Source organism: Erythrolamprus reginae, chromosome 3 (genome assembly GCF_031021105.1).
Source record: "Erythrolamprus reginae isolate rEryReg1 chromosome 3, rEryReg1.hap1, whole genome shotgun sequence".
Classification (NCBI taxonomy): domain Eukaryota; kingdom Metazoa; phylum Chordata; class Lepidosauria; order Squamata; family Dipsadidae; genus Erythrolamprus; species Erythrolamprus reginae.
In genome coordinates this window covers 245336226-245362374 of record NC_091952.1, presented here as the reverse complement: position 1 = coordinate 245362374, position 26149 = coordinate 245336226, and the positions used below count along the sequence as shown (strand labels likewise).

Genomic DNA, 26149 nt, shown 5'->3' with positions numbered 1-26149 from the left:
TTCTTTATAAGAACTTGCCATTGTTAACCTATAGTTTCTTTCCCTTAAATTTTGCTATTTCTCTAGTTCTATGTTATAGCCATTTTTTTTTACCATTGTACCTTTTATCTATTTATATATTGGATTTATATGCCCCCCCTCTCCATGGACTTTTAATTGTCAAATAACAAATATAAAAATAGAATATACACCAGAATTTTTTCTATTGGGTATTATGAGAGGTAACTATTCTAAAAATGTAAAATATCTAAGCTTGCATATTACAACAGCTGCAAGGATTGTATTTGCACAGAACTGGAAAAATCCGCAAATACCTGAAGACAATGAGATCATCAAGAAAATATGCGACTGTGCAGAGATGGACAGATTGACAATGGAACTTAATAATCGAAAAGAATCGGACTATTATGAAACCTGGACAAAATTATACCAATGGACAAAAAAAAGAAACTTAAAAGAAGCATTGGAATAAAACATCAAGAAATCTAAAAGAAGACAATGTTGATAGGAATGTATATGCGATGTAGATTCATCTGTAAATATGACTATGCACTTTTTTTTAAAAAGGAAAAAATTAATAAATATATATTTTTTTAAAAAAAAATTAGTAAGAGGTTACATACTTTCTTAAATTAGTTTTTCATCAGAGTTCAAGGAAATGGGGTTTTTGTGTCTTTCATTTGTTATGGAAGAGCCAATTGTTGGGAATTTGGAGGTGATATGATGTACACATCTCCCCCTAAAGAAAATGTGTCTTTCCTAAAAATATTTCCTAAAGATAATATGTCTTCTTTTTGTCTCAACAGGCATTTTAACATGGGGAACCTTCTTAAAGTTTTGACGTGCACAGACCTTGAACAGGGACCAAACTTTTTCCTGGATTTTGAAAGTGAGCACAGTTTTTAACTTATCACAAGCCCTGGCTTTTTCTTTTATGCATTTCTGAAAAAGAACCTTATTAGACAATGCCTGAACCATAAATTAAGTTCTCTTTTATTGGCTGTTTTATATGAGAGCGGATTACACAAGAATGAAAAAATCTTGAACACACGTTAGGAGTATTCACTGAGACAAGAATATCCATTTAGGAAAAAAAGGGGCTATTCTGTTAATTAATTATAGCTTATAGTAAATATATTTAAATATTTTGTTGGTGCCCACAACTTGTACTCAACTCTAGTGAAACAGATTTTGTAAAGCTGGCAAGCCTCCTATTTAAAATACGCCCTTTTTATCAGAACCAGGGAAACCAATTTCAAAAGAAAAGAGGGCCCTAAGGCTTATTGTGAAACTGGTTTCTTTTGAATAATCACAGTTTTGCAGTTTGAATGTAACAAAATCCAAAGATTAAAGAGGCTTCCTTGTAAAATGAAGTTGGATGCAAAGCAGCTGGATGGGCAAGCGAAACATCTGTGCGTAACTCTCCTGATTAAGGTCATAATGAGCATTTCCATTTAAATATCTTCCTTATGAAGGCTGTGCAGCCGTTCAGATTCAAAGGAGAAAATATTATTTGGTGAACCTAGTGGTACAGTCATATCAGTAGGTGATAACTCCTTAAGCTACATCTGTCTTTATTGGATTGCATTGCAAAGGCAGCTGTGTGACTCTGGGAAAGGATGCAGCTATTTTAATGAGGTGTTTCTCATTCGCTGTAGAATACTTTTTTTCCTTTCACATCCAAAGTAGTATAGAGCTCAGTGCCTTCCAATTTTTCAAAAAAGCACTGCTAAAGAATAGAGAAATGTGTTAAATGTTCCTGATTTAGAGTAAAGATTTTAAAAATAAAATTAAAATACCTTCCATGCCTATGTGGCTTTATAATAGTTATAGTATCTCTTTTTATTAGCCTCTTAAAATCCCTTAAAATTTCAGAAGATGCTGATCAGTGATAATATTTTTATATTTGGGGGTAGGAACATAGCACAAGAACACATTGCCTAAAAATGTAGCTGATCTGCTTTAATCTTCAGGATACTTGCACTGAAAATATTGATAAAATGAGATCTACCAAGTCTACCACCAATGTAACAGTTAAAAGAGATCCACTGGTTCATAATTATAAATGAATACAGTGGTCCCTCGATTTTCGCAGGTTCGAACTTTGCAAAATGGCTATACCACAATTTTTCAAAAATATTAATTAAAAAATACTTTGCGGTTTCCCCCCCTATATCACGGTTTTTCTTTCGTCCGCCTTTAATAAATATTTTTTTTAATAAACTTTAATAAATAAACATGGTGAGTAATAATCTAAATGGTTGCTAAGGGAATGAGAAATTGCAGTTTAGGGGTTTAAAGTGTTAAGGGAAGGCTTGTGATACTGTTCATAGCCAAAAATAGTGCATTTACTTCCGCATCTCTACTTCGCGGAAATTCAACTTCTCCGTACTGAAGGAGTGGGTCCAGCAGTCACATGGGTTTGCTCTGTCCAATCCGGTGGAACTGAGCCTAGTATTAAAAAAGACTGCTGGATCCGCCCCTTCCCCAGAATTCGCTCAGTTCGCATTCCTTCGGATGTGTGTGAATGCTCGTTCCTCCCAAAACACCTTCCCTTCGATCTTTCTTCAAAACCAGTAAGAATTTTCCATTACTGTATTAAGCTTGCCGGCAGGGGATTCCACTCAGCCCTCCTGGGCTTTGAGTTGGGGGAGAAGTTAGCGGCTCAGCCCCCGCGGTTTTTTCCTCCGTGCTGCTGCCGCGGCCGTTATTTTACTATTACGGTCTGGAGGTCCCGCCGAGAGCAAGCCTTCTTTAACTAAAATAAACAAACTATTAAGGGCTAATTACCTCCCGCGGTGTGGGACTTGAATTGTCTCCCGGGCTTAGTGTCTCCGATCATAAATTAACGGAGCGTTTGTTTTTGGCGCCAAAGGCCCTCGCGCCCAGTAATTGCACTTTCGGTTCTGCCCTAAGAGGTCGGCCATTAGTGCTTCCAGCCCGCCGCTTGACCCTTGGAGTCGTCGTTTCGAGTTCCCTCAAACCTATTCTCCACGGAAGTGGCCTCCAACCAGTTGTGCCTTGGTTTTTCTTAAAGTTAGTTTGTGAGGCCTGCCACGCTGCACTTAGGGACACGAACTCTCTGGTACCGTCCAGGATTGCCCCTTAAGGCGCAGCAGCTCCTGGGCCTGGGAGCAGGGTCACCTCTCCTCTTGGGAAAGCTCACAAAAAATTTTCTTCTCCCCCCTATTTTATTGGCTCAAGCCTTGTCCTCTGTAATTTGTTTCAGACTATGGCTTCTTTTCCCAAGAGAGGCACTACTAAGGGTCCCAAAGAGGTTAGGCCTACTGATAATTCTACTGAAGTTCCCCAGGCCTCTTCCTCCTCTTCCTCAGGCGCCCATTCCTTAGCCGGGCCCACCAGGGCTGAGAAGAGAAGGGACCCAGCCCTACAAAAATTACATGATAAATCAGCCAAACGTTTTAAAGTGCAGGCCCAAGTGCATACCAATACACCCCTCCCGGAGGCCTCTAACCTGCCTCCCTCTGGGGTTCCTGTGATATCTCTGGATGAGCCAAACCTAAATCCACCCCAACTTAACCTATGGGGTTTAGGTCCAGAGGAGCCAGATATTACTGAGGATCCTTCCCAGCCTGAATCGGCTCAGGCCTTCAGGGATCCTCCTTCCTTCCCGGCTGATGTTTCTTCCTTGCCTCCGGAGTTTCAGTCTATCTTGACTATTTTGACTAACACCATGGACGCTAAACTCTTATCTTTCAATGTGTCTTCTTTGTCTCACCCCCTCCCACGCTCCTCCCGTCCCGTGAGTTCTGCTCCTTCTTACAGAGCCCCAATCATGGAGGTCTCTGACTCCTCTCAGGAAGAGGATGAGGACGTGGATGCAGCAGAGGATGATGACCCCTTTCAAGGGCTGTCGGAAGACGAGGAATCCCAGATCAAGATTCCAGCCCCAGCTGCTATCTTCCCTTCTCAGCTTTTCAAATCTCTCCTGCTTAAAGTAAGAGTATCCACGGGGCTAGCCGGACAGGAAAAACAGGCTACTACTCCTTCAGACCCTCCGGAGGAAAATCTTCCTTACTTCATGGAAGAACAGGAAGACAATGAGGTAATTCCTATGCCCAAATTATTTAAGGATGCCTTGCTCAAACAGTGGGACCACCCAACTGCTCGCCTCACTCCCACTTCCAAGGACAAGAAGCTTTACAAGCTTTCTCCCTCCTATGAGGAGCTCCTAACATGTCCTAGGCCAGATGAGCCAGTGAAAACACTCCACTCAACGGCCGCCATGCCTGGCAAAGCAGAGGAGGTCCTCCGGCCGGAGGACAAACGCCTTGAGCAGATGCTCAAAAGAAGCCTCTTCGCAGATTCATGGGCCATTAAGAGTGCTGCAGCGGCATCCTTCTTCTCTAGAGCTATGCTCTTGTGGCTCCGTCAGCTCCAATCTCACCTGCCTCCAGATGATCTAAGGGGCCAACAGGATTTCAACAAAGTCTTCGCAGCTGCCCAATACGTAGCAGATGCTACCTTCCAATCTTCAAGATTTGCAGCCAGGTCAGTAGCAGCCTCAACAACGGCCAGAAGACTTCTGTGGCTCCGCCCTTGGCAGGCGGGAGTAAGACAAAAGTGGCAGCTAGCCATGGGTCCGCTGAAACGCAACTTGCTCTTCGGAGACCTCCTGGATCCTCTCCTTACAGAGACCACAGACAAGAAAAAGGTCTTAGGACCCACCACCAAGAAGGCTCCTAAGCCGCAGCCTTTTCGGCGCACAGGACGGCAACAGGATCAAGGCTTCACCCTTCAAAGGAGTCCAGGTCAGTATTCCCCTCGGTTTCGATCCCAATCTAGAACCACCAGGGGCAAAGGTTCCCGTTATCAGAGAGGATCCTCCTCTACCAGGGCTTCCAGAAGAGCCAGATGGTAAGTCCTCCTTTTTCCCCATAGGCGGTCGCCTAGCCTGGTTCTCTTCCGCCTGGCACCGTTCTTGTAAGGACACCTGGGTCATTGACCCTGTGAACAGGGGCCTAAGATTAGAGTTCATTTCTTCTCCCCCTAACCGCTTGTTTCTTGTTCTTCTCCCAGCCTCCCTTCAGATCGTTTCTGAATGGAGGAGGCTATTTCCCACTTGTTGGCTATTAGAGCCATTCAACCGGTCCCCTCTCTCCAGAGAGTTTCTGGCTTCTTTTCCATCCTCCTCATGGTCCCTAAGGCCTCTGGAGGCCGGAGAGCCATTTTGGACCTAAAGAAATTGAACCGGTTCATAAAATATAGGAAATTCAAATGCATTCCTTATCTTCCATCCTAGCAGCCCTTCATCGGGGAGACTTTATGGTGTCTCTGGATATCACGGAGGCCTACCTCCATATTCCCATTGCCAAGGCCCATAGGAAATTTTTTTGCGCTTCGCCCTTCAAGGCAGGCACTTCCAGTATAGGGCTATGCCATTTGGACTCTCCTCAGCTCCCAGAGTCCTCACTAAACTCTTGGGATCCTTGACGGCTCATTTCCGAGCCTTTCCCATTCATATCTTAGGTTATTTAGATGACATTTTAATTCATGGGAATTCCAGAACTGGAGTGGCTGCAGACCTCTCCCTTACCATGTCGGTTCTACAGAATCATGGTTCCTCCATAAACTTCAAAAAGAGCCTCCTGGTTCCTTCCACTTCCATTCTGCATCTGGGAACTATCATTAATTCTGAGATAGCCCAGGTTTTCCTCTCCACTGAGAGAAAACGTAGTTTTTTGGTTCTCATTGCTCGCATTATGCCCCAACAATCTGCCTCCAGTACCACCCTATCTTCCCTTTTGGGTAAGATGGTGTCATGTATTGGTATTGTCCCCTGGGCCCGCCTTCACGCCAGGGAACTACAGTGGCTTCTGTTACCGTTTCAGAGATCGGGCCACAGCAACTCAAATCGCCGCATTTCCATTCCTCTGCGGTTCGCAGATCCCTCAAGGGGTGGTCGTCTCCAGCCCTAGCAAAGGGATCTCTCTTCCGGTGCCCCGACCAGTTTGTAGTCACCACAGATGCCAGCCTCTCGGGCTGGGGAGCCCACGCCCAAGGTCTTTTAGCTCAGGGCACATGGTCACCGGAGGAGGTTTCCAGGCCCATCAATTGACTAGAATTAAGAGCCGTGTCTCTAGCTCTAAAACAATTCCAATCTCACATCTCCAATCAGCATGTGTTGGTCCTCACGGACAATATAGCCACCAAAAGCCATATTTGCAGACAGGGAGGCACAAGATCCAAGGCCCTCATGAGGGGGCCCTGAAGTTAGGTCTCTGGGCAGAGAAACATCTCCAGTCGCTTCTAGCCGATCACATCTCGGGGAGCCTCAACGTCCAAGCGGACTGGCTCTCGAGAGCGACCATAGACCCAGGCGAGTGGAATCTCCATCAGTCACGGTTCCACCAAATCTGCCTCAGGTTCGGCCACCCAGGGTTAGATCTGTTTGCGACCAAAGCCAATGCCCAGCTCCCTCGCTTCACCTCCAGGTTCCCGTCTCCGGGAGCAGAGGCAATAAATGCTCTCAGGAGTCCTTGGCCTCCGGGTCTACTGTATGCCTTCCCTCCAATTTCAATTCTGTCAGACGTGATCCACAAAATTCTTCTGGAAAAAGCCGGGTAATCCTGATAGCCCCTCACTGGCCTCGCAGGCCATGGTTCGCAGACCTCCAACAACTGTCCATCCAGGACCCCTGGCGACTCCCCGTTTCGGAGGAGATGTTGCGGCAAGGGGCCTCCTTCCATCCGGACCCGGAGTGGTTCCACCTCACCGCCTGGCTATTATCCGGAGGGACCTAGACCTGCGAGGGTATGACCCGGACACAGTGGGAATCATCCTGTAGTCCAGAAGGGGGTCTACCAATCGGATCTACGACCATACTTGGTCCAAATTCCATCAATGGTGCTCACAGGAGGGCTTATCTCCCCTGTGTCTTCCCATACACAGGATAATCGCCTTCCTCATGAAGGGTTTCCACCAAGGCCTCTCTACCAGCACCATCCGGCGTCACCTGGCAGCCAGTTCTTCCGCCCTGGCGGGGCCTCGCAGGCAGCCCCTCCGCTCCTTCCCGAAAATCCAAGAATTCCTAAGAGGAGTGGCCAACCTCAGGCCTTCCAAGATCCACAGATATCCTACCTGGGACTTGCCACGGGTTCTCCCCTCCTTTACTCAGGCACCTTACGAACCCCTGAAGTCTGCGTCCCTCAGGTACCTACCCTTCAAGGTAGCATTCCTGGTGGCGATTACATCCGCCCGACGCATATCTGAGTTGGCAGCCCTTTCTACCAGACAGGACTTCTGTCAGTTCCACCAGGACAAGGTGGTTCTGCGACTGGACCCCACCTTTCTCCCAAAGGTCAGTTCCATGTTCCACAGATCTCAGGATATCGCCTTACCTTCCTTCTGTCTCCAACGAGAGCATCCCCTGGCAATTAGTTGGCACACTCTGGATTTCACTAGGGCGCTAAAGTTCTATATCCAACGCACAGGACCCATAGGAAGGTCAGAAGCACTCTTCGTGGCTTACCACCCCAGATCCCGGGGATCTAGAGTGTCTTCCACAGTAATAGGCCGTTGGACTAGAGGGACCATCTCTAAGGCCTACGAGACAGCTTCCCTTTCCATTCCAAGGAACATTACAGCGCACTCCACCAGAAGTGCTGCCACTTCTGCCGCTTGGGCAACTCAGGCTCCGTTGGAAGAAGTCTGCAAAGCAGCCACTTGGGCCTCACCAAATTCCTTCATAAAGCACTACAAAATGGATTCATACGCATCAGCGGACGCTGCCTTCGACAGAAGAGTACTCCAATCCGTTATCTCTCACGATAGCCATGTACTCCCACCCTAGGGACCTATCTATTGGGTATGTCCCATGTGACTGCTGGACCCACTCCTTCAGTACGGAGAATAGGCGTTGATATGCTTACCTGAACGCCTCTTCTCGTACGGTGAGTGGGTACAGCAGTCACTTCCCTCCCTTTGTGTGGTCTTCTTCACTTTCTATTCTAACTTCTTTTAACACGGGAGTTGAACTTTAAAGAGCTTCACTACTGAGCCTAGTCTACGGATTCGCGAATTCTGGGGAAGGGGCGGATCCAGCAGTCTTTTTTAATACTAGGCTCAGTTCCACCGGATTGGACAGAGCAAACCCATGTGACTGCTGTACCCACTCACCGTACGAGAAGAGGCGTTCAGGTAAGCATATCAACGCCTATTTCGCGGGCGGTCTCGGAACGCATCCCCCCGCGAAAATCGAGGGAACACTGTAATGTTAAGCCACATGGACATTATCTTGATGACAAATAAATTGTCATTAATGTCATAGTGGAAAGATATTCCATTACAGTTGACAACAGCTGATAGAATTGGGAATAAAATATGGACATAATATTTGGATTTGTAAATAGGATAACTTCATATGCAACCTGATATTCTCTCCTGTGTGTAGATGCTCAACCAACAGAATCAGAAAAAGAAATTTACAATCAGGTAAATGTAGTATTAAAGGATGCAGAAGGAATCCTGGAAGATTTACAATCCTACAGAGGAGCTGGACATGAAATACGAGAGGTAAAATTCATCAGATATTCTATTCAGGAATCCTGGTCCTTTCGATCAGTGAAGGCTGCTTGATATCTTAAGTGAGAAAATGTTAGATAATATTGCTTGTTTATTAGCCTTAAACATAATACAAGCATCCTCAGTAGGTCAAGAGTCTTGATCAGTGTTTTCCAACACAGTGTTTGGCAACTTTGGGTGGACTTCAGCCAGCCTTACGCTGGCTGGGGAATTTTGGGAGTTGAAGTCCACTCATCTTAAAAGTTGCCAAGTTTGAAAAAAACCTGGCCTCGATCAAGCATGTCTTTAGCAATCATCTGCAGGTCAGCGGTTCAAATCTCATCACCGACTCAAGGTTGACTCAGCCTTCCATCCTTCCGAGGTGGGTCAAATGAGGACCTGGATTGCGGGGGCAATATATGCTGGCTCTGTTAAAAAGTGCTATTGATAACATATTGTAAGCCTAGACTCCCACTTTTGTGAAATATGTTGTAATTTTTTTCAGGCAATACAGCATCCCTCCGACGAGAGACTGCAAGAGAAGGCGTGGGGTGCAGTTGTCCCCCTAGTGGGCAAACTAAAGAAATTCTATGAATTTTCTCAGAGGCTAGGTAAGGCCATTAGAACAATAGTTCAGAGTTTTATTTTATTCAATTCTGTATTTCCACTTCATACACGTTTAGATTAGCAACAGCAAAGTTCTATATTGATCTTAGCATGAGAGATGATCGGAGATGACTTTTGAGAACAATATCATGCCCCTACATAATTTTGGCAACTTGCTTGAGTTTTACATTTTCAGTGGGTCTGCAATTAGGCAAGAACCTGTTTGTTTTTTCTTTCCTCCCCCCCCCCCCTTTTATTGGAGGCAGGTTAAACTTGACCCCTTTAGACCAGTGTTTCCCAACCTTGGCAACTTGAAGATATTTGCACTTCAACTCAAATCATTTACCATATTCCTGGAGGCGTCGGCAATATGGTAAATGATTTAGCTTTACTAGATAAATGGTCAAAGCAATGGAAACTGCAGTTTAATGTTTCCAAATGTAAAATAATGCACTTGGGGAAAAGGAATCCTCAATCTGACTATTGTATTGGCAGTTCTGTGTTAGCAAATACTTCAAAAGAAAAGGATTTAGGCGTAGTGATTTCTGACAGTCTCAAAATGGGTGAACAGTGCAGTCAGGCAGTAGGGAAAGCAAGTAGGATGCTTGGCTGCATAGCTAGAGGTATAACAAGCAGGAAGAGGGAGATTATGATCCCGCTATATAGAATGCTGGTGAGACCACATTTGGAATACTGTGTTCAGTTCTGGAGACCTCACCTACAAAAAGATATTGACAAAATTGAACGGGTCCAAAGACGGGCTACAAGAATGGTGGAAGGTCTTAAGTATAAAACGTATCAGGAAAGACTTAATGAACTCAATCTGTATAGTCTGGAGGACAGAAGGAAAAGGGGGGACATGATCGAAACATTTAAATATATTAAAGGGTTAAATAAGGTCCAGGAGGGAAGTGTTTTTAATAGGAAAGTGAACACAAGAACAAGGGGACACAATCTGAGGTTAGTTGGGGGAAAGATCAAAAGCAACATGAGAAAATATTATTTTACTGAAAGAGTAGTAGATCCTTGGAACAAACTTCCAGCAGATGTGGTAGATAAATCCACAGTAACTGAATTTAAACATGCCTGGGATAAACATATATCCATCCTAAGATAAAATACAGAAAATAGTATAAGGGCAGACTAGATGGACCATGGGGTCTTTTTCTGCCGTCAGACTTCTATGTTTCTATGTTTCTAACTCCCAGAATTCCCCAGCCAGCGAATGCTGGCTAGGGAATTCTGGGAGTTGAAGTCCCGATATCTTCAAGTTGCCAAGATTGGGAAACACTGTTTTAGACAAGACACCAACACCTAGGATTTTGCCATGCTTGAACTGCACCCTGTTTTTGTAACTGTGAATTATGCCAAGATATTACCAACACGTCCCCAGCGTTTGATATATGCCTGTCTTTCTTTTTTCCACCCTCAAAATAGAAACTGCTTTACGAGGTCTCCTCGGGGCCCTGACGAGCACGCCATATTCTCCTACACAGCATCTGGAGCGAGAGCAGGCTCTCGCTAAACAGTTTGCAGAAATCCTCCATTTCACGCTTCGGTTTGACGAGCTGAAGGTAAATACAACAGAGTAATTCCTGAACGGTTGGCTGATCACCAAGTCACATTATTGACTGAGAGATTTGGTCTCTTTTCAGATTGTGTATAAAACAAATAAGGAAGTACAGTGGTACCTCATCATACGAACTTAATTGGTTCCAGGAGGAGGTTCGTAAGGTGAAACGTTCGTAAGATGAAACAATGTTTCCCATAGGAATCAATGTAAAAGCAAATAATGCGTGCAAATCCTTCAGGAAAATCCCAAACTTTAGAAGGGAGGCGAAAAGAGGGCAGGGAGGAGCAGCTAAAGGGGGCGGGTGGAAGAAGCAAAGCTAGGCTAAAGGGTGAGTGGGAAGGAAGAAAGGCAAGGGGGGTGCCCCTCCCTTTCCTTTCTTCAAAAGACACCGTTTCAGTGCCTTTGCAAGCATGCAAAATCTTTACTCCTCCAAGCTCCCCCTCCCTTTTCTTTCTTAAAAATACACCGTTTCAGTGCCTTTGCAAGCATGCAAAATCTTTACTCCTTCAAGCTGCCCCTCCCTTTTCTTTCTTCAAAAAAGGGGAAAAAAGAAACTCCTTCATCCCAGCAGCAGCTGCTTGGGTTCGTAAGGGGAAAATAGTTCGGAAGAAGAGGCAAAAAAATCTTAAACACCGGGTTCGTATCTTGAAAAGTTCGTTAGAAGAGGCGTTCGTAAGATGAGATACCACTGTACTTAGATGTCTTTCTTCCTATTTCATCCTTTTGTAAAATAATAGATTTTTAACAGATTCTTTTTGAACATATTTACTAGTGAACCTTTTGTTAGATGAGTCAGGCTATTAATCCACATTAAGAATATAAATAACCAACCTTAATCTACCTGTATATAAAAGCCAAATACCACTCCCTCATCATGAAATCTCCAGAATTGTAAAATCTACAAACTTGAAACTTGGCACGTATATTTTTCTTGGCTTTTCTAAGTGCGCACTAAGAAAAGATTTTTTGAAATTTATTTATTTTATTTTATTTATTTATTTATTGGATTTGTATGCCGCCCCTCTCCGCAGACTCGGGGCGGCTAACAACAATGATAAAAAACAACATATAACAATCCAATTTAATAAAACAACTAAAACCCCTTATTATAAAAACCAAACATATACACAAACATACCATACATAACTTGTAATGGCCTAGAGGAAGGAATATCCTAACTCCCCCATGCCTGGCGACAAAGGTGGGTCTTGAGTAATTTGCGAAAGACAAGGAGGGTGGGGGCCGTTCTAATCTCTGGGGGGAGTTGATTCCAGAGGGCCGGGGCCGCCAGAGAGAAGGCTCTTCCCCTGGGGCACGCCAAACGACATTGTTTGGTCAATGGGACTCGGAGAAGGCCAACTCTGTGGGACCTTATCGGCCGCTGGGATTCGTGCGGTAGAAGGCAGTTACGGATGTATTCTGGCCCAATGCCATGTAGGGCTTTAAAGGTCATTACCAACAGACTATCAGATCATTAGTATTTCTTCTACAGTAATTATATATGCTCTGATGCTAAGGAGTTAGATATTCTACTCCCCCTTCACACTTGAAAAGAACTCTGTTCCAACTCCCAGTTGCCTCATATTAACATGTTCTGATGCCACCCCTTTGCTAAACTGGGCCGGGGTTTGGCCAGCGTCTGACTCATCTGGCCTGTGGGCTGGGAGTTTAGACACCCTCCCCACCTGAAAAGAACTCTGTTCCAACTGCCAGTTGCCTTATAGTAACACGCTGTGATGCTAAGGAGTTACACATTCTACATACATTTTCAAGCTTTAAGTGTCAATTTATCAAGCCCAATCACATTGTTTCATAGCGAAGAATGGGTATCCAACTACTAGTGGTATAAATAAGAGTCCTGAATCAAATCAGGAGCCATTCTAGTTTTGCCATTCTATCCCTCGCTTCAGTGCAATCTATGGAAAATCTTCAGAGGAAAAGAAAGAAACCTGGTAATCCTGATTATTATGTCACAGACTCACCATTTTTGCTCTTTCATAGTTTGGAGCATCTCTAATAGTCCATTTGATTAAGCTTTCTACATGATCAGATCCTGAACCGTGATCATTGGTGTTACTGAAGTGGCTTGGCCTTGAAATGCCATTTTATTTATACAGTGGTACCTCGGTTCTCGAACACCTTGGTTTTCGTACGTTTCAGATACCAAACAAAATTTTCAGCAAAAATTTCCTTCAGTATCCAGACAAAAATTCGGATACCAAACAGCCACAGAAAATTTTGTTTATTATCCGAAATGTTACTGCCGCTGTCTATGCCTCCTGCATGTTCCACCCCCTCTCAGCAACATGGGGGGGGGGGGGGGGCTGAGTCCAATGAGTCCCAGGGCGACTTGGCAAAGCAGTTGCCACCCGATCTGAGGGGACGGGATGAGACGGAGTGGGAGTCGGAATCCGACACACCCATCCTGGCCGCCCGCTTAACAGCCTCCCAGTCTCTATAGTCTAACCAATCCAAGCTGCATGAAGGGTGGGGGCGGCTGCAATACTGGCAGCTTCAGGGGGCTCCTTTCCTCAGTGCTTGGCTGCATAGCTAGAGGTATAACAAGCAGGAAGAGGGAGATTGTGATCCCCTTATATAGAGCGCTGGTGAGACCACATTTGGAGTACTGTGTTCAGTTCTGGAGACCTCACCTACAAAAAGATATTGACAAAATTGAACGGGTCCAAAGACGGGCTACAAGAATGGTGGAAGGTCTGAAGTATAAAACGTATCAGGAAAGACTTCATGAACTCAATCTGTATAGTCTGGAAGACAGAAGGAAAAGGGGGGACATGATCGAAACATTTAAATATGTTAAAGGGTTAAATAGGGTTCAGGAGGGAAGTGTTTTTAACAGGAAAGTGAACACAAGAACAAGGGGACACAATCTGAAGTTAGTTGGGGGAAAGATCAAAGGCAACATGAGAAAGTATTATTTTACTGAAAGAGTAGTAGATCCTTGGAACAAACTTCCAGCAGACGTGGTTGGTAAATCCACAGTAACCGAATTTAAACATGCCTGGGATAAACATATATCCATTGTAAGATAAAATACAGGAAATAGTAAAAGGGCAGACTAGATGGACCATGGGGTCTTTTTCTGCCGTCAGTCTTCTATGTTTCTATGTTTCTATGCTTCATCTTACCTGTAGGCAGCAGCAGCAACTTTCTCCTTCACGGCAACGGCGGCAGCTTCCCTTTGAGGAGCAGCAGCACCAGGAACGTCACGTAATGAAGGGAAGCCGCCGGAGCCATCTCAGCAGTTGCTGCCGCTCCAGCGGCTTCCCTTCATTACGTGACGTTCCCGGCACTGTTGCTCCTTGAAGGGAAGCCGTTGCCGCCGCCGGGAAGGAGAAAGTTGGTGCAGCTGCCTACAGGCAAGACAAAGGACTGAGGAAAGGAGCCCCCTGAAGCTGCCGGTATTGCAGCCGCCCCCACCCTTCCTGCAGCTTGCAGCAGTTAGATTATAGAGCTCCTCAGATTTTTATCCCATAGGAAATAAAGAAAATAGATTTAATTGGTTCCCAGCGAGTCAACAGGGGCTGGGAACCAATTAAATCCATTTCCATTATTTTCTATGGGATAAATTAATTCGTACTCGACCAAATCGATTCTCAACCACACTTCTGGAACGAATTGTGGTCGAGAACCGAGGTACCACTGTATTTGTTTATTAGGCATATTTTATTTATTTTATTTTATTTATTTGTTTTGTCTAATACACAATACATGAGGGTTATAGAGGATATAATCAGATAGAATGTATTAAGGGGAGAATAGATGAGAAAATAAAGGAGTAAAATATAACTGTGAGAGAATAGCAGAAAAAGATATAGGGATAGGAGATATATGAGATATGGGAGAGACTATAGGACAGGGGACGGTAGGCACTCTTGTGCACTTATGTATGCCCCTTACTGACCTCTTCGGAACCTGTTGAGGTCAACCTGTTGAGGTCTAAGGGTAAAGTGTTGGGGGTTAGGGGATGATACTACAGAGTCCGGTAGTGAATTCCACGCTTTGACAACTCGATTACTAAAGTCGTATTTTTTACAGTCAAGTTTGGAGCAGTAAATATTAAGCTTGAATCTGTTGTGGACTCTTGTGTTGTTGTGGTTGAAGCTGTAGTAGTCTTTGACAGGCAGGACGTTGCAGCATATGATCTTGTGGGCAATACTTAGATCATGTTTGAAGTGTCTTAGTCCTGTAGTTCGGCTGTGGAGTTTGGGCCTTAATCACTGGGTGATTTTGGGCCAATCATTACGAGCCTGTGAGTTCTAGTTCCATCTTAGGCATGAAGCCAGCTGGGTGATTTGGAGTTGGTCACTCTCAGCCCACCCCATCTCATAGGGTTGTTGTGTGGAAAATAGCAAGAAGGAAGAGCATTACGTGTGTGTTCACTACCTTGAGTTATGTATTAAGTAATAAGGGCTGGTTTAAAAAAATCAAATATATCTTATTTTTTACACTTTTTGCAACTTTAAAAGCCTTTTTTCGAACAAGTCAAGGCAGAGATTGGCATTCCCCCTAGGGTGTTTCATCAAAGAAAAATCACAATAATTTGGTTGTAAGTTGCCAGGGGTTGCAGTGTTCGTGATGGACAGCCATATAAATTACCTATAAGAAAATGAATAGAGTAGTAAATCTCCCAAGTTTGCTAAATTTTAAATATGATTTCAGGATTCCTTTACCTCAAGTATTGACATATTCCCTCGCCCGCACCCCAAATCATATATTCTCACATGAGAATCTCTCAAGATTTGGCAATTAAGTTTTTAAATATTTCACGGAGGATCCTTGAATGCTATTTAGGGGTGTCAAAAATGGCATTGCCTAGGCTCGTCTGTAACTTTCTCAAGAGGTTCCCGGTATCTTCATTTTGTCTTTCTTTTTCAGATGACAAATCCTGCAATTCAGAATGATTTCAGTTATTACAGAAGAACCTTAAGTCGTATGAGAATCAACAATGTCCCAGTAGGTGACCGTTAAGTAGAATCCGAGAAAATGACTCCCTCTGTTCTTTTCTCCTTGACCCATTTAATCATGCAAACATTTATTTTAACTTTTGGTAGGCAGAAGGGGAAAATGAAGTAAACAATGAATTGGCCAACAGAATGTCCTTATTTTACGCTGAAGCGACACCAATGTTGAAAACCTTAAGTGATGCCACAACAAAATTTGTTTCAGAGGTATGTGCATGAATTATTTTCCATAAACATGGATAGTTTTGGAAAACGATTGTGCCTTTTGTGACTGATTTGCGTCAGTTTTATTTTGGGGGTTCCGTGGAGAGGAATTCAAACCTTGTAAGTATTACAAATTGTCCCCCACAGACAGCAAGAACTGTGCAATGTTGCTCAGGGGATTTTATTTGCTTGTTTTGCAAATTTGTGCAGCTGTCCATTTGTAAAAAATTACTCTGGGCAGCTTACAAATAGAATAACAAAGTCATATCCACAATATTTTTCAAAAAAATCAAAAATAAACAAGAACAAAAATGAAAATATAAAAGAATGCCAAGATATTGATAAAGGAGAATACTATAACGAGTTGAATGAGAATGGTCCCTGAGCTTAGTTGGGTGTTTTGCAGATGTTTTTTACCTAGCTAAGGAACATCATCAGTACTCGTCTAGCATTGATGATGCTACCCTGTTTCCCCGAAAATAAGACGTACCCCAAATGTAAGGCATGTCAGAGGTTTTGCAGAATTTACTAATATAAGGCATCCCCCCAAAATAAGGCGTAGTCAAGTTTACATACGGTACAGTGGAAAAACATACGGTACCATTCAAAGCTGTTCATAGTGGTACCGTAATAATGTGGCATCCCCTGCTGGCCCCTTCTATCGCTTTGTACCGTCCAGTACAGCAGACACAGTCTGCTCCTGTCTCACCGCTATTACAGTCTCCACTACAGTGTGTAGACTGTAGTTCCCCTGGTGGCCGGAAGCTGCAATAGCGGCTGTACCATATAAGTGCCGTCGTTTGTGAGTGTGGGTGCCATACTGACAGGTACCGTACCGTAATCAGTGTACCGTACGGTACACTTTCTTTGGGGGTGTCAGCTTTTCTGCCTGTGAATTTGTCTTATTTGAGAAATATAAGGCACCCCCCGAAAACAAGACGTAGCACAACTTTTGGAGCAAAAATTAATATAAGACAGTGTCTTATTTTCGGGGAAACATGGTACCTACTTTGAGCATTGAAATGTCTACCAAAAACAAACAAACAAACAAGCTGAGAGAGGCAACAAGAACCCTCAACCTCATTTAGCCTCCCCATGGAAGACCCATACTTTAAGGACTATAGAGGTTCTCAGTCATCCGGGTCGTGGTTGTCCCAAAGGTGTTTTTTTTTCTTTGAAGACATGTTGCTTGAATGAGAGCGTCCTCATACCATTTCCCTCCAAGCGCGAAGAGTGAGCTGCAATATGCTACCTGTAATGCTAAGGGCATGAACGCTGCTATGATGATTCATCACAAAATAGTTTCAGTTTAGGAAGAGGACATAATGTCAAGAAAATGGGTCAACTTTCTGCACCACGTCATCAGTCACAATGGACGGACGTCCACTTCTGTCTTCGGCATGAATTTCCATCCTTCCGAAATTGAAATTCTGCATCCATTTTGCACTTCGCACTTGGAGGGAAACCGAAGGAGGACTTTTTCGTCTCTAACCTTCACGACAATGGCAGTCAATGATCTAGTGACCACTGGCACTGTTCGTTCACTTCCACTGGTTTCCTGCTACACCAGGGGTGGGCAATTAATTTTGCCATGGGGCTGCATGAGAAATTGGGATGGTTTTAGAGAGCCGAAATAATATACAGTAGTACCTCTAGATACGAGCTGCTCCACATGCGAGTATTCCAAGTTGCGAGCCACGACGGGAGCGAAATTTCTGTTTGACACCCGAGCTCAAATTCGGGATACGAGCCAAGCTTCCACTAGGTGGCGCAAGAATCCTTGCTTCTGGTTATCTCGGCAGGGAAAAACAAAGTCTAAAGGCATTCATTCGAGATGCGAGTTGTTCGACATACGAGCTCAGTTCTGGAACGAATTAAACTCGTATCTAGAGGTACTACTGTAATTAACTCATTTCTACCTAATACTGTAAAGACCCAGACCCTTGCCTGTCCTAAACACCCAGACACACTCTACAGACTTTATGGCAACACAGTGCACCACAGTCACTGCTTTGGAGTGTTTGCGTGGTTTCTCTGCTTGGCCGCTCTTGGTAGGAGGTCGGGGTCCGCTCCAGTGCGAGGATGAAAGAGCTCACTTGCATCTGCCAGGACTCCTCCGGTTCCTGCTTTCCTCCTGATTCATCAGGAAAGCAGGAACCGAAGGATTCCCGGCAGATGCGTTGAGCTCTTTCATCTTCACACTGCAGCGGACCCCGACCTCCGCGGATTGGTCACAGATAGTGGGCGGGCCGGTCACAGACAGCGGGTGGGCCGCATGTAGCCCGCCGGCCACCCTTTGCTCAGGTCTGCGCTACACGATAGTAATACAAACTTCCCTTGCGAACATTCCCCACGAGAGCTACGTGCCTTGTAACCTTACTTTCCGGATAACTCTTGTACTTTTTGAATACAGTGGTACCTCGGTTCTCGAACGCTTTGGTTCTCGTACATTTCGGATACCGAACAAAATTTTCGGCAAAAATTTGCTTCGGTATCTGAACAAAAATTCGGATACCGAACAGCCACAGAAAATTTTGTTTGTTATCCGAAAGTCACCGCTGGCTTAACAGCCTCCCAGTCTCTATAGTCTAACCTCTCCAAGCTGCAGGAAGGGTGGGGGCGGCTGCAATACCGGCAGCTTCGGGGGGCTCCTTTCCTCAGTGCTTCATCTTGTGCACCAACTTTCTCCTTCCCGGCGGCAGCGGTGGCGACAGCAGCGTCTTCCCTTCCAGGAGCAGCAGCGCCGGGAACGTCACGTGATGAAGGGAAGCTGGTGGAGCCATCTCAGCAGTTGCCGCTGCCACACCAGCTTCCCTTCATTACATGACGTTCCTGGCGCTGCTGCTCCTCGAAGGGAAGACGCTGCTGTCGCCACCGCTGCCACCGGGAAGGAGAAAGTTGGTGCACAAGACGAAGCACTGAGGAAAGGAGCCCCCCCGAAGCTGCCGGGATTGCAGCCGCCCCCACCCTTTCTGCAGCTTGGAGAGCTTAGACTATAGAGCTGCTCAGATTTTTTATCCCATAGGAAATAAATAAAACAGATTTAATTGGTCCCCAGCGAGTCAACAGGGGCTGGGAACCAATTAAATCCATTTCCATTATTTCCTATGGGATAAATTAATTCGGTACTCGACCAAATCGGTTCTCGACCACACTTCTGGAACGAATTGTGGTCGAGAACCGAGGTACCACTGTACATACTTTCAGAATCTCTGAATGCTCCTCCTACATTCCTTGCACATTTTAGAATCGGGAGAAATTGCTCAAATAACCTCTGGGCTGCCTTTAACCATCATCATTACTATTACCGACCCCCTGCCGCTCCTATTAGGAAAGGGGCGACAAAAACGATGCCCCTGGTCACATTTCACTAACTTTTTCTTCCTTATCCATCCGTTTACAGAACAAGAATTTACCCATAGAAAACACCACAGACTGCTTAAGCACCATGGCCAGTGTTTGCAGAGTCATGCTGGAAACCCCGTGAGTAGAACCACAGATAGCATCACTGTCAAATGCAGGTGGTCCTCGACTTGCAACAGTTCATTTAGTGACTGAAATGTATTGGTGGAAGTAAAAATGTAAAAGACTGAAAGGAAATAAAATTGGTGAAAGAAGGAAGGGTAAAAAGCCAGCCAATAAATTTATTCTGCTCTCTGCAAATGCACGCATGCGCGCACACACATACACACAAACCCTGCACTCATGTTAAACCAGCCCGAACCTTTCTGAAATGACAGAATATTGCAGAATGGCAGTTTCCTCCCACCCCTCACCCAACCAGTGATTGTTGCAACATATATAGAACAAAGGCTGAGACTGAACCTATTTTTCCTTAAGTTAGCTTCCTCTTCTCCTCGGAAAAATCCTTTCAGCCCAGATGTTGCTCTTAGGATAGGAATGGGGAGGGGGGAGCTGTGTGGCAGTCTTTTCCCAGCCATGGAAGAGAAGGGGAGGGGAGAAAGTGGAGGAGGAGAGAGAGGGAGGGACAGAGAGACCCCGGCCTTCAAATAAATGAACCTCCTACACTCGTGATGGCGAACCCGTGGCATGGGTGCCACAGGTGGCACGTGAAGTCATATCTGCTGGCACGTGAGCCAGTGCCCTAGCTCAGCTCCAATATGCGTGTGTGTGACAGCCAGCAGATTTTTGACTCACACAAACATAGAAACATAGAAGTCTGACGGCAGAAAAAGACCTCATGGTCCATCTAGTCTGCCCTTATACTATTTCCTGTATTTTATCTTAGGATGGATATATGTTTATCCTCGGCATGTTTAAATTCAGTTACTGTGGATTTATCTACCACGTCTGCTGGAAGTTTGTTCCAAGGATCTACTACTCTTTCAGTAAAATAATATTTTCTCATGTTGCTTTTGATCTTTCTCCCAACTAACTTCAGATTGTGTCCCCTTGTTGTTGTGTTCACTTTCCTATTAAAAACACTTCCCTCCTGGACCTTATTTAACCCTTTAACATATTTAAATGTTTCGATCATGTCCCCCCTTTTCCTTCTGTCCTCCAGACTCTACAGATTGGGTTCATTAAGTCTTTCCTGATACGTTTTATGCTTAAGACCTTCCACCATTCTTGTAGCCCGTCTTTGGACCCATTCAATTTTGTCAATATCTTTTTGTAGGTGAGGTCTCCAGAACTGAACACAGTATTCGAAATGTGGTCTCACCAGCACTCTATATAGCGGGATCATAATCTCCCTCTTCCTGCTTGTTATACCTCTAGCTATGCAGCCAAGCATCCTACTTGCTTTCCCTACCACCTGACTGCACTGTTCACAAAGACTCTGGGAGGGTATTTTTGACTTCCAGAGAACCTCCGGAGGGATGGGGAGGGCATATTTACTCTCCCTAGGCTCCAGGGAAGCCTTTGGAGCCTGGGAAGGGTGAAACACGAGCCTACTGGGCCCACCAGAAGTTGGGAAAGAGGCCATTTGCGGCCTCTAGAGGGCCTCTGTGGGGCAGGGGAAGCTGTTTTTGCCCTCCCCAGGCATTGGACTATGGATGTGGGCACTTGCGCGTGCACGATATTGCACGCCCATGCTCTTTCGGCACTCGAGGGGAAAAAGGTTTGCCATCACTGCCCTGGGCCAAGGGTAGGCAAAGTTGGCTCTTCTATGACATGTGGAACTTCAACTCCCAGAATTCCTGAGCTAGCATGATTGGCTCAGGAATTCTGGGAGTTGAAGTCCACAAGTCATAGAAGAGCCAACTTTGCCTACCCCTGCCCTAGATGCATATGTACACTGACCAGCTGCCCTAGGCACATAAAGCATTGGCCATTTTAGGCCGCCTGGAGGGGAAGAGTAGGCCATTTTCGCCCTCCCCAAGCGTTAGGAAAGACTCCAGACCTTGTAAATGCCGAAAAACAGCTCAACAGGCCAAACGGAAGTTTGTTTTTTGCTAGGCCTATTTTTCTCGCTCCCCGAGCCTCCTTGTCCACCCTGTAGAAACATAGAAACATAGAAGACTGACGGCAGAAAAAGACCTCATGGTCCATCTAGACTGCCCTTTTACTATTTCCTGTATTTTATCTTACAATGGATATATGTTTATCCCAGGCATGTTTAAATTCGGTTACTGTGGATTTACCAACCACGTCTGCTGGAAGTTTGTTCCAAGGATCTACTACTCTTTCGGTAAAATAATATTTTCTCATGTTGCCTTTGATCTTTCCCCCAACTAACTTCAGATTGTGTCCCCTTGTTCTTGTGTTCACTTTCCTATTAAAAACACTTCCCTCCTGAACCTTATTTAACCCTTTAACATATTTAAATGTTTCGATCATGTCCCCCCTTTTCCTTCTGTCTTCCAGACTATACAGATGGAGTTCATTAAGTCTTTCCTGATACGTTTTATACTTAAGACCTTCCACCATTCTTGTAGCCCGTCTTTGGACCCGTTCAATTTTGTCAATATCTTTTTGTAGGTGAGGTCTCCAGAACTGAACACAGTACTCCAAATGTGGTCTCACCAGCGCTCTATATAAGGGGATCACAATCTCCCTCTTCCTGCTTGTTATACCTCTAGCTATGCAGCCAAGCATCCTACTTGCCTTTCCTACCGCCCGACCACACTGCTCACCCATTTTGAGACTGTCAGAAATCACTACCCCTAAATCCTTCTCTTCTGAAGTTTTTGCTAACACAGAACTGCCAATGCAATACTCAGATTTAGGATTCCTTTTCCCCAAGTGCATTATTTTACATTTGGAAACATTAAACTGCAGTTTCCATTGCTTTGACCATTTATCTAGTAACGCTAAATCATTTACCATATTACAGACCCCTCTAGGAATATCAACCCTATTGCACACTTTAGAGTCATCGGCAAATAGGCAAACCTTCCCTACCAAACCTTCCCCTATGTCACTCACAAACATATTAAAAAGAATAGGACCCAGAACAGACCCTTGTGGCACACCGCTTGTAACCTGTCTCTGCTCAGAATACTCGCCATTAACAATAACTCTCTGATGTCTATGCTTCAGCCAGCTTGAAATCCACTGAACTATCCAGGGATTAAGTCCAATCTTCACTAATTTATCTATCAGCTCTTTATGTGGAACCGTATCAAAGGCTTTGCTGAAGTCCAGATAGGCAATATCCACGGCACCACCTTGATCCAACACCTTTGTGACATAGTCAAAGAACTCAATGAGATTAGTCTGACACGATTTGCCTTCAGTAAAGCCATGCTGATTTGGGTCCAATAAGTTATTGTTTTTTAGATGCTGATTTATCCTCTTTTTGAGTAGAGTCTCCATCATTTTAACTACAACTGATGTCAAGCTAACTGGCCTGTAGTTACCAGCTTCTTCTCTACTGCCCTTCTTGTGGATAGGCACAACACTGGCCATTCTCCAATCCTCAGGAACATCTCCTGTTAACAGGGATTGGTTAAACAAATCAGTCAGGGGGGTAGTAATGACAGATCTGAGTTCTTTAAGAACTCTGGGGTGGATGCCATCTGGACCCATTGCCTTATTTATCTTTAATCTTTCAAGTTCTTCTAAGACATCGGCTTCTAAGATCACTGGAGCTGAATCCGTACAGCTGGAAGCAATGCTATATCCCTCTATAGTATTATTTTGTAAGGTGTCTTTTGAGAAAACTGAACAGAAGTAGCTATTGAAATGGTCAGCGATCTCCTTATTCCCATCAATGCATGTATTATTCCCGGTACTAAGCTTTGTGATGCTGCAGTTTTTCTTCTTCCTATCACTAATATATCTGAAGAAGGTTTTATCCCCCTTCTTTACAGATTTTGCTATTTCTTCCTCTTTTGAGGCTTTAGCAGCATATATTATCTGTTTCGCCTCCTTCTGTCTCATTTTATACACCTCTCTATCAGCTATACTTCCAGACTCTTTATACCTCCTATAGGCAGCCTTTTTTTCATTGACTATAGCCCTTACATCATTGCTAAACCATAGCGGTTTCTTCTTCCTTTTACCTTTAGTTACTTGCTTTACATAAAGTCTTGTGGCTTTTAAGATGGCCTTTTTTAATACAGTCCACTGGGTGCTCGCTCCTGCCATTTTATCCCTCCCCTTTAATTCATTATTTAAATATTCCCCCATTGCATTAAAATTTGTTTTTCTGAAATCCAATACTTTGGTTGCAGTATAGGATTGCTCACAATCAGTTTTCACATCAAACCACAAACATAGATGGTCACTGCAACCTAAATTTTCTCCCACCTTGACCTCTGAAACCCGATTCCCATTTGTAAAAACTAAATCTAGAATATTCTCCCCTCTAGTTGGTGTCTTAACTAGCTGTGCCATAGCTGCTCCTGTAAAGGCCTCTACTATATTCTTACTTTTGCATGTAAGGGCACTGGGGATATTCCAGTCAACATCAGGCATGTTGAAATCACCCATAACCACAATATCTCCCTTTACTGCCATTAGGGTAATCTCATCCACCATCTTGTTGTCATGTTCCTCAGATTGCCCTGGAGGCCTATAGATCACCCCAATTCTAATGACAGAACCGTCTTTATTTTGCATGCAAATCCAGAGGGTCTCCAGATCTTTACATGTATTTTGAATTAGTATTGTTTTTAGACTTTCTTTAACATAAATGGCTACTCCACCTCCCCTTCTCTCTATTCTATCCTTCCTATACAGTGTATATCCTGGTATGGATATTTCCCATTCATTAGAATCCTTAAACCACGTCTCAGTTATGGCAACCAGATCCAAATTATCTCTAGATATTATGGCCATTAACTCACAGAGCTTGTTGCTCAAGCTTCGAGCATTTGTGCACATTACCCGAAGAACATTATTTTCATTATTAGTTTGTCCCTTATCATCAACAACTACATCTATTTTATTTACAGCTCCCTTTTCATAAGCTTCCAGAAACTGATTTATCCTCATTGGTCGGGGACAGAAATCCTCCACATCTGGTACATCTCTGTCCCCTTTACCTAGTTTAAATGCCTGTCCAAAAAAGTTCTGAATTCCTCACCGAGCACCTGGGTACCTCTGTATGATGGATGCAAACCATCCCTCTTAAACAACTCCCTATTAGACCACCTACTGACATCATGACTTACATAACCAAAACCTTCAGCTTTACACCACTGCCTTAACCACACATTAAACTCTCTGATACAACTTGTTTTACCCTCCTGGCCACAAACCGGTAACACCTCTGAGAAAGTCACTGAATCTGTTATTTTACCCAGCTCCACACTTAGACATTGAAAATCTCTTTTTACTACATTAACATTTCTCTGGGACAAATCGTTTGTGCCAAGATGCATCACCACATCAACTTTATTACCTTTACTCACAGCCTTGACAATGTACCTGCATCCAAAATGGGCCGCATGGGGACTCGCGAGAAGGGTGGGATGAGCCGGGCCAGTAAGGAGTGGGATTTGGGGGTTCTCTGAACTGCACAGAATCTTAGCTAGAAGTTCTGCAGAACCCCTACGAACCCCCAGCAAGCCACCCCTGATGTGGGGTCTCTAACAATGCTTTGAGCTCATCTAAGCACATTGTTCTGCAGGATATTGGCCAGAGGTAGGAATCGCAGCAGGGAGATGTCCTCTTAATCTTGTCCTCTGTCTCCATTCTCAGCAAAAGTACAACATGAGGTGTGAGTGGGTGATAAAGTGGAAGCATAAAACGCATTTTGCCTCTGCCTGCTTCATCAGGTGATGAGAACCATAGAGGGGGAAATAAGGACTGTTTCCCATCTTTTTCCTGTAGAACTAATAACCCCACTTAAAGAGCAGATGGAGTTAACATTCTTCTTAGAGAGATCTTGGCACTTTCAGTTTTCATATTTTCTTACACTTTGGGGGAAATACTCCAGTTTATTTCTTGTGGGAATACTGTTAAATATTTCAACACCAGAGATGTGTTCCAAGGTGTCCGGTAGTATTTCATATGTTTTCACCTCCTACATAGTTTTTTTAAAAGTATGAGAACTGTCTATTTTGCCTACAGTACAATCTGTGTAAAGTTGAAGACTTGATGGATGGATGGATGGATGGATGGATGGATGGATGGATGGATGGATGGATAGATAGATAGATAGATAGATAGATAGATAGATAGATAGATAGATAGATAGATTGGATGGATGGATAGATAGATAGATAGATAGATAGATAGATAGATAGATAGATAGATAGATAGATAGATAGATAGATAGATAGATAGATAGATAGGAATCTCCTGGGAGGAAACAGGGCCAGAAAAGGCAGGGAGAAGCCTCTGTGGAGCCTCTCTAGGAATCTCCTGGGAGGAAACAGGGCTGGAAAATGCAGGGAGACGCCTCTGTGAGGCGTCTCAAGGAATATCCTGGGAGGAAAGAGGGCCAGAAAAGGTGGGGAGAAGCCTCTGTGGAGCCTCTCTAGGAATCTCCTGGGAGGAAACAGGGCTGGAAAATGCAGGGAGACGCCTCTGTGAGGCCTCTCAAGGAATATCCTGGGAGGAAAGAGGGCCAGAAAAGGTGGGAAGAAGCCTCTGTGGAGCCTCTCTAGGAATCTCCTGGGAGGAAACAGGGCTGGAAAATGCAGGGAGACGCCTCTGTGAGGCCTCTCTAGGAATATCCTGGGAGGAAAGAGGGCCAGAAGAGGTGGGGAGAAGCCTCTGTGGAGCCTCTCTAGGAATCTCCTGGGAGGAAACAGGGCCAGAAAAGGCAGGGAGAAGCCTCTGTGAGGGCTCTCAAGGAATATCCTGGGAGGAAACAGGGCTGGAAAAGGTGGGAAGAAGCCTCTGT

At 44.4% G+C, this 26149-nt stretch overlaps 1 protein-coding gene across 4 annotated transcripts in view; it reads left to right on the top strand.

Annotated features, from left to right (window-relative positions):
- Positions 1-26149, top strand: part of CYRIB (CYFIP related Rac1 interactor B) — a 165709-nt gene that overhangs the window by 127353 nt on the left and 12207 nt on the right. For all 4 annotated transcript variants that reach the window (XM_070748306.1, XM_070748305.1, XM_070748304.1 and 1 more), the window contains exons 4-10: positions 807-889; positions 8414-8535; positions 9029-9134; positions 10567-10703; positions 15599-15676; positions 15775-15891; positions 19292-19371. In XM_070748306.1, the coding sequence (XP_070604407.1) occupies positions 817-889; positions 8414-8535; positions 9029-9134; positions 10567-10703; positions 15599-15676; positions 15775-15891; positions 19292-19371 (713 nt within the window). In that variant the 5' untranslated portion in view covers positions 807-816. The remainder of the gene's footprint in view (positions 1-806; positions 890-8413; positions 8536-9028; positions 9135-10566; positions 10704-15598; positions 15677-15774; positions 15892-19291; positions 19372-26149) is intronic.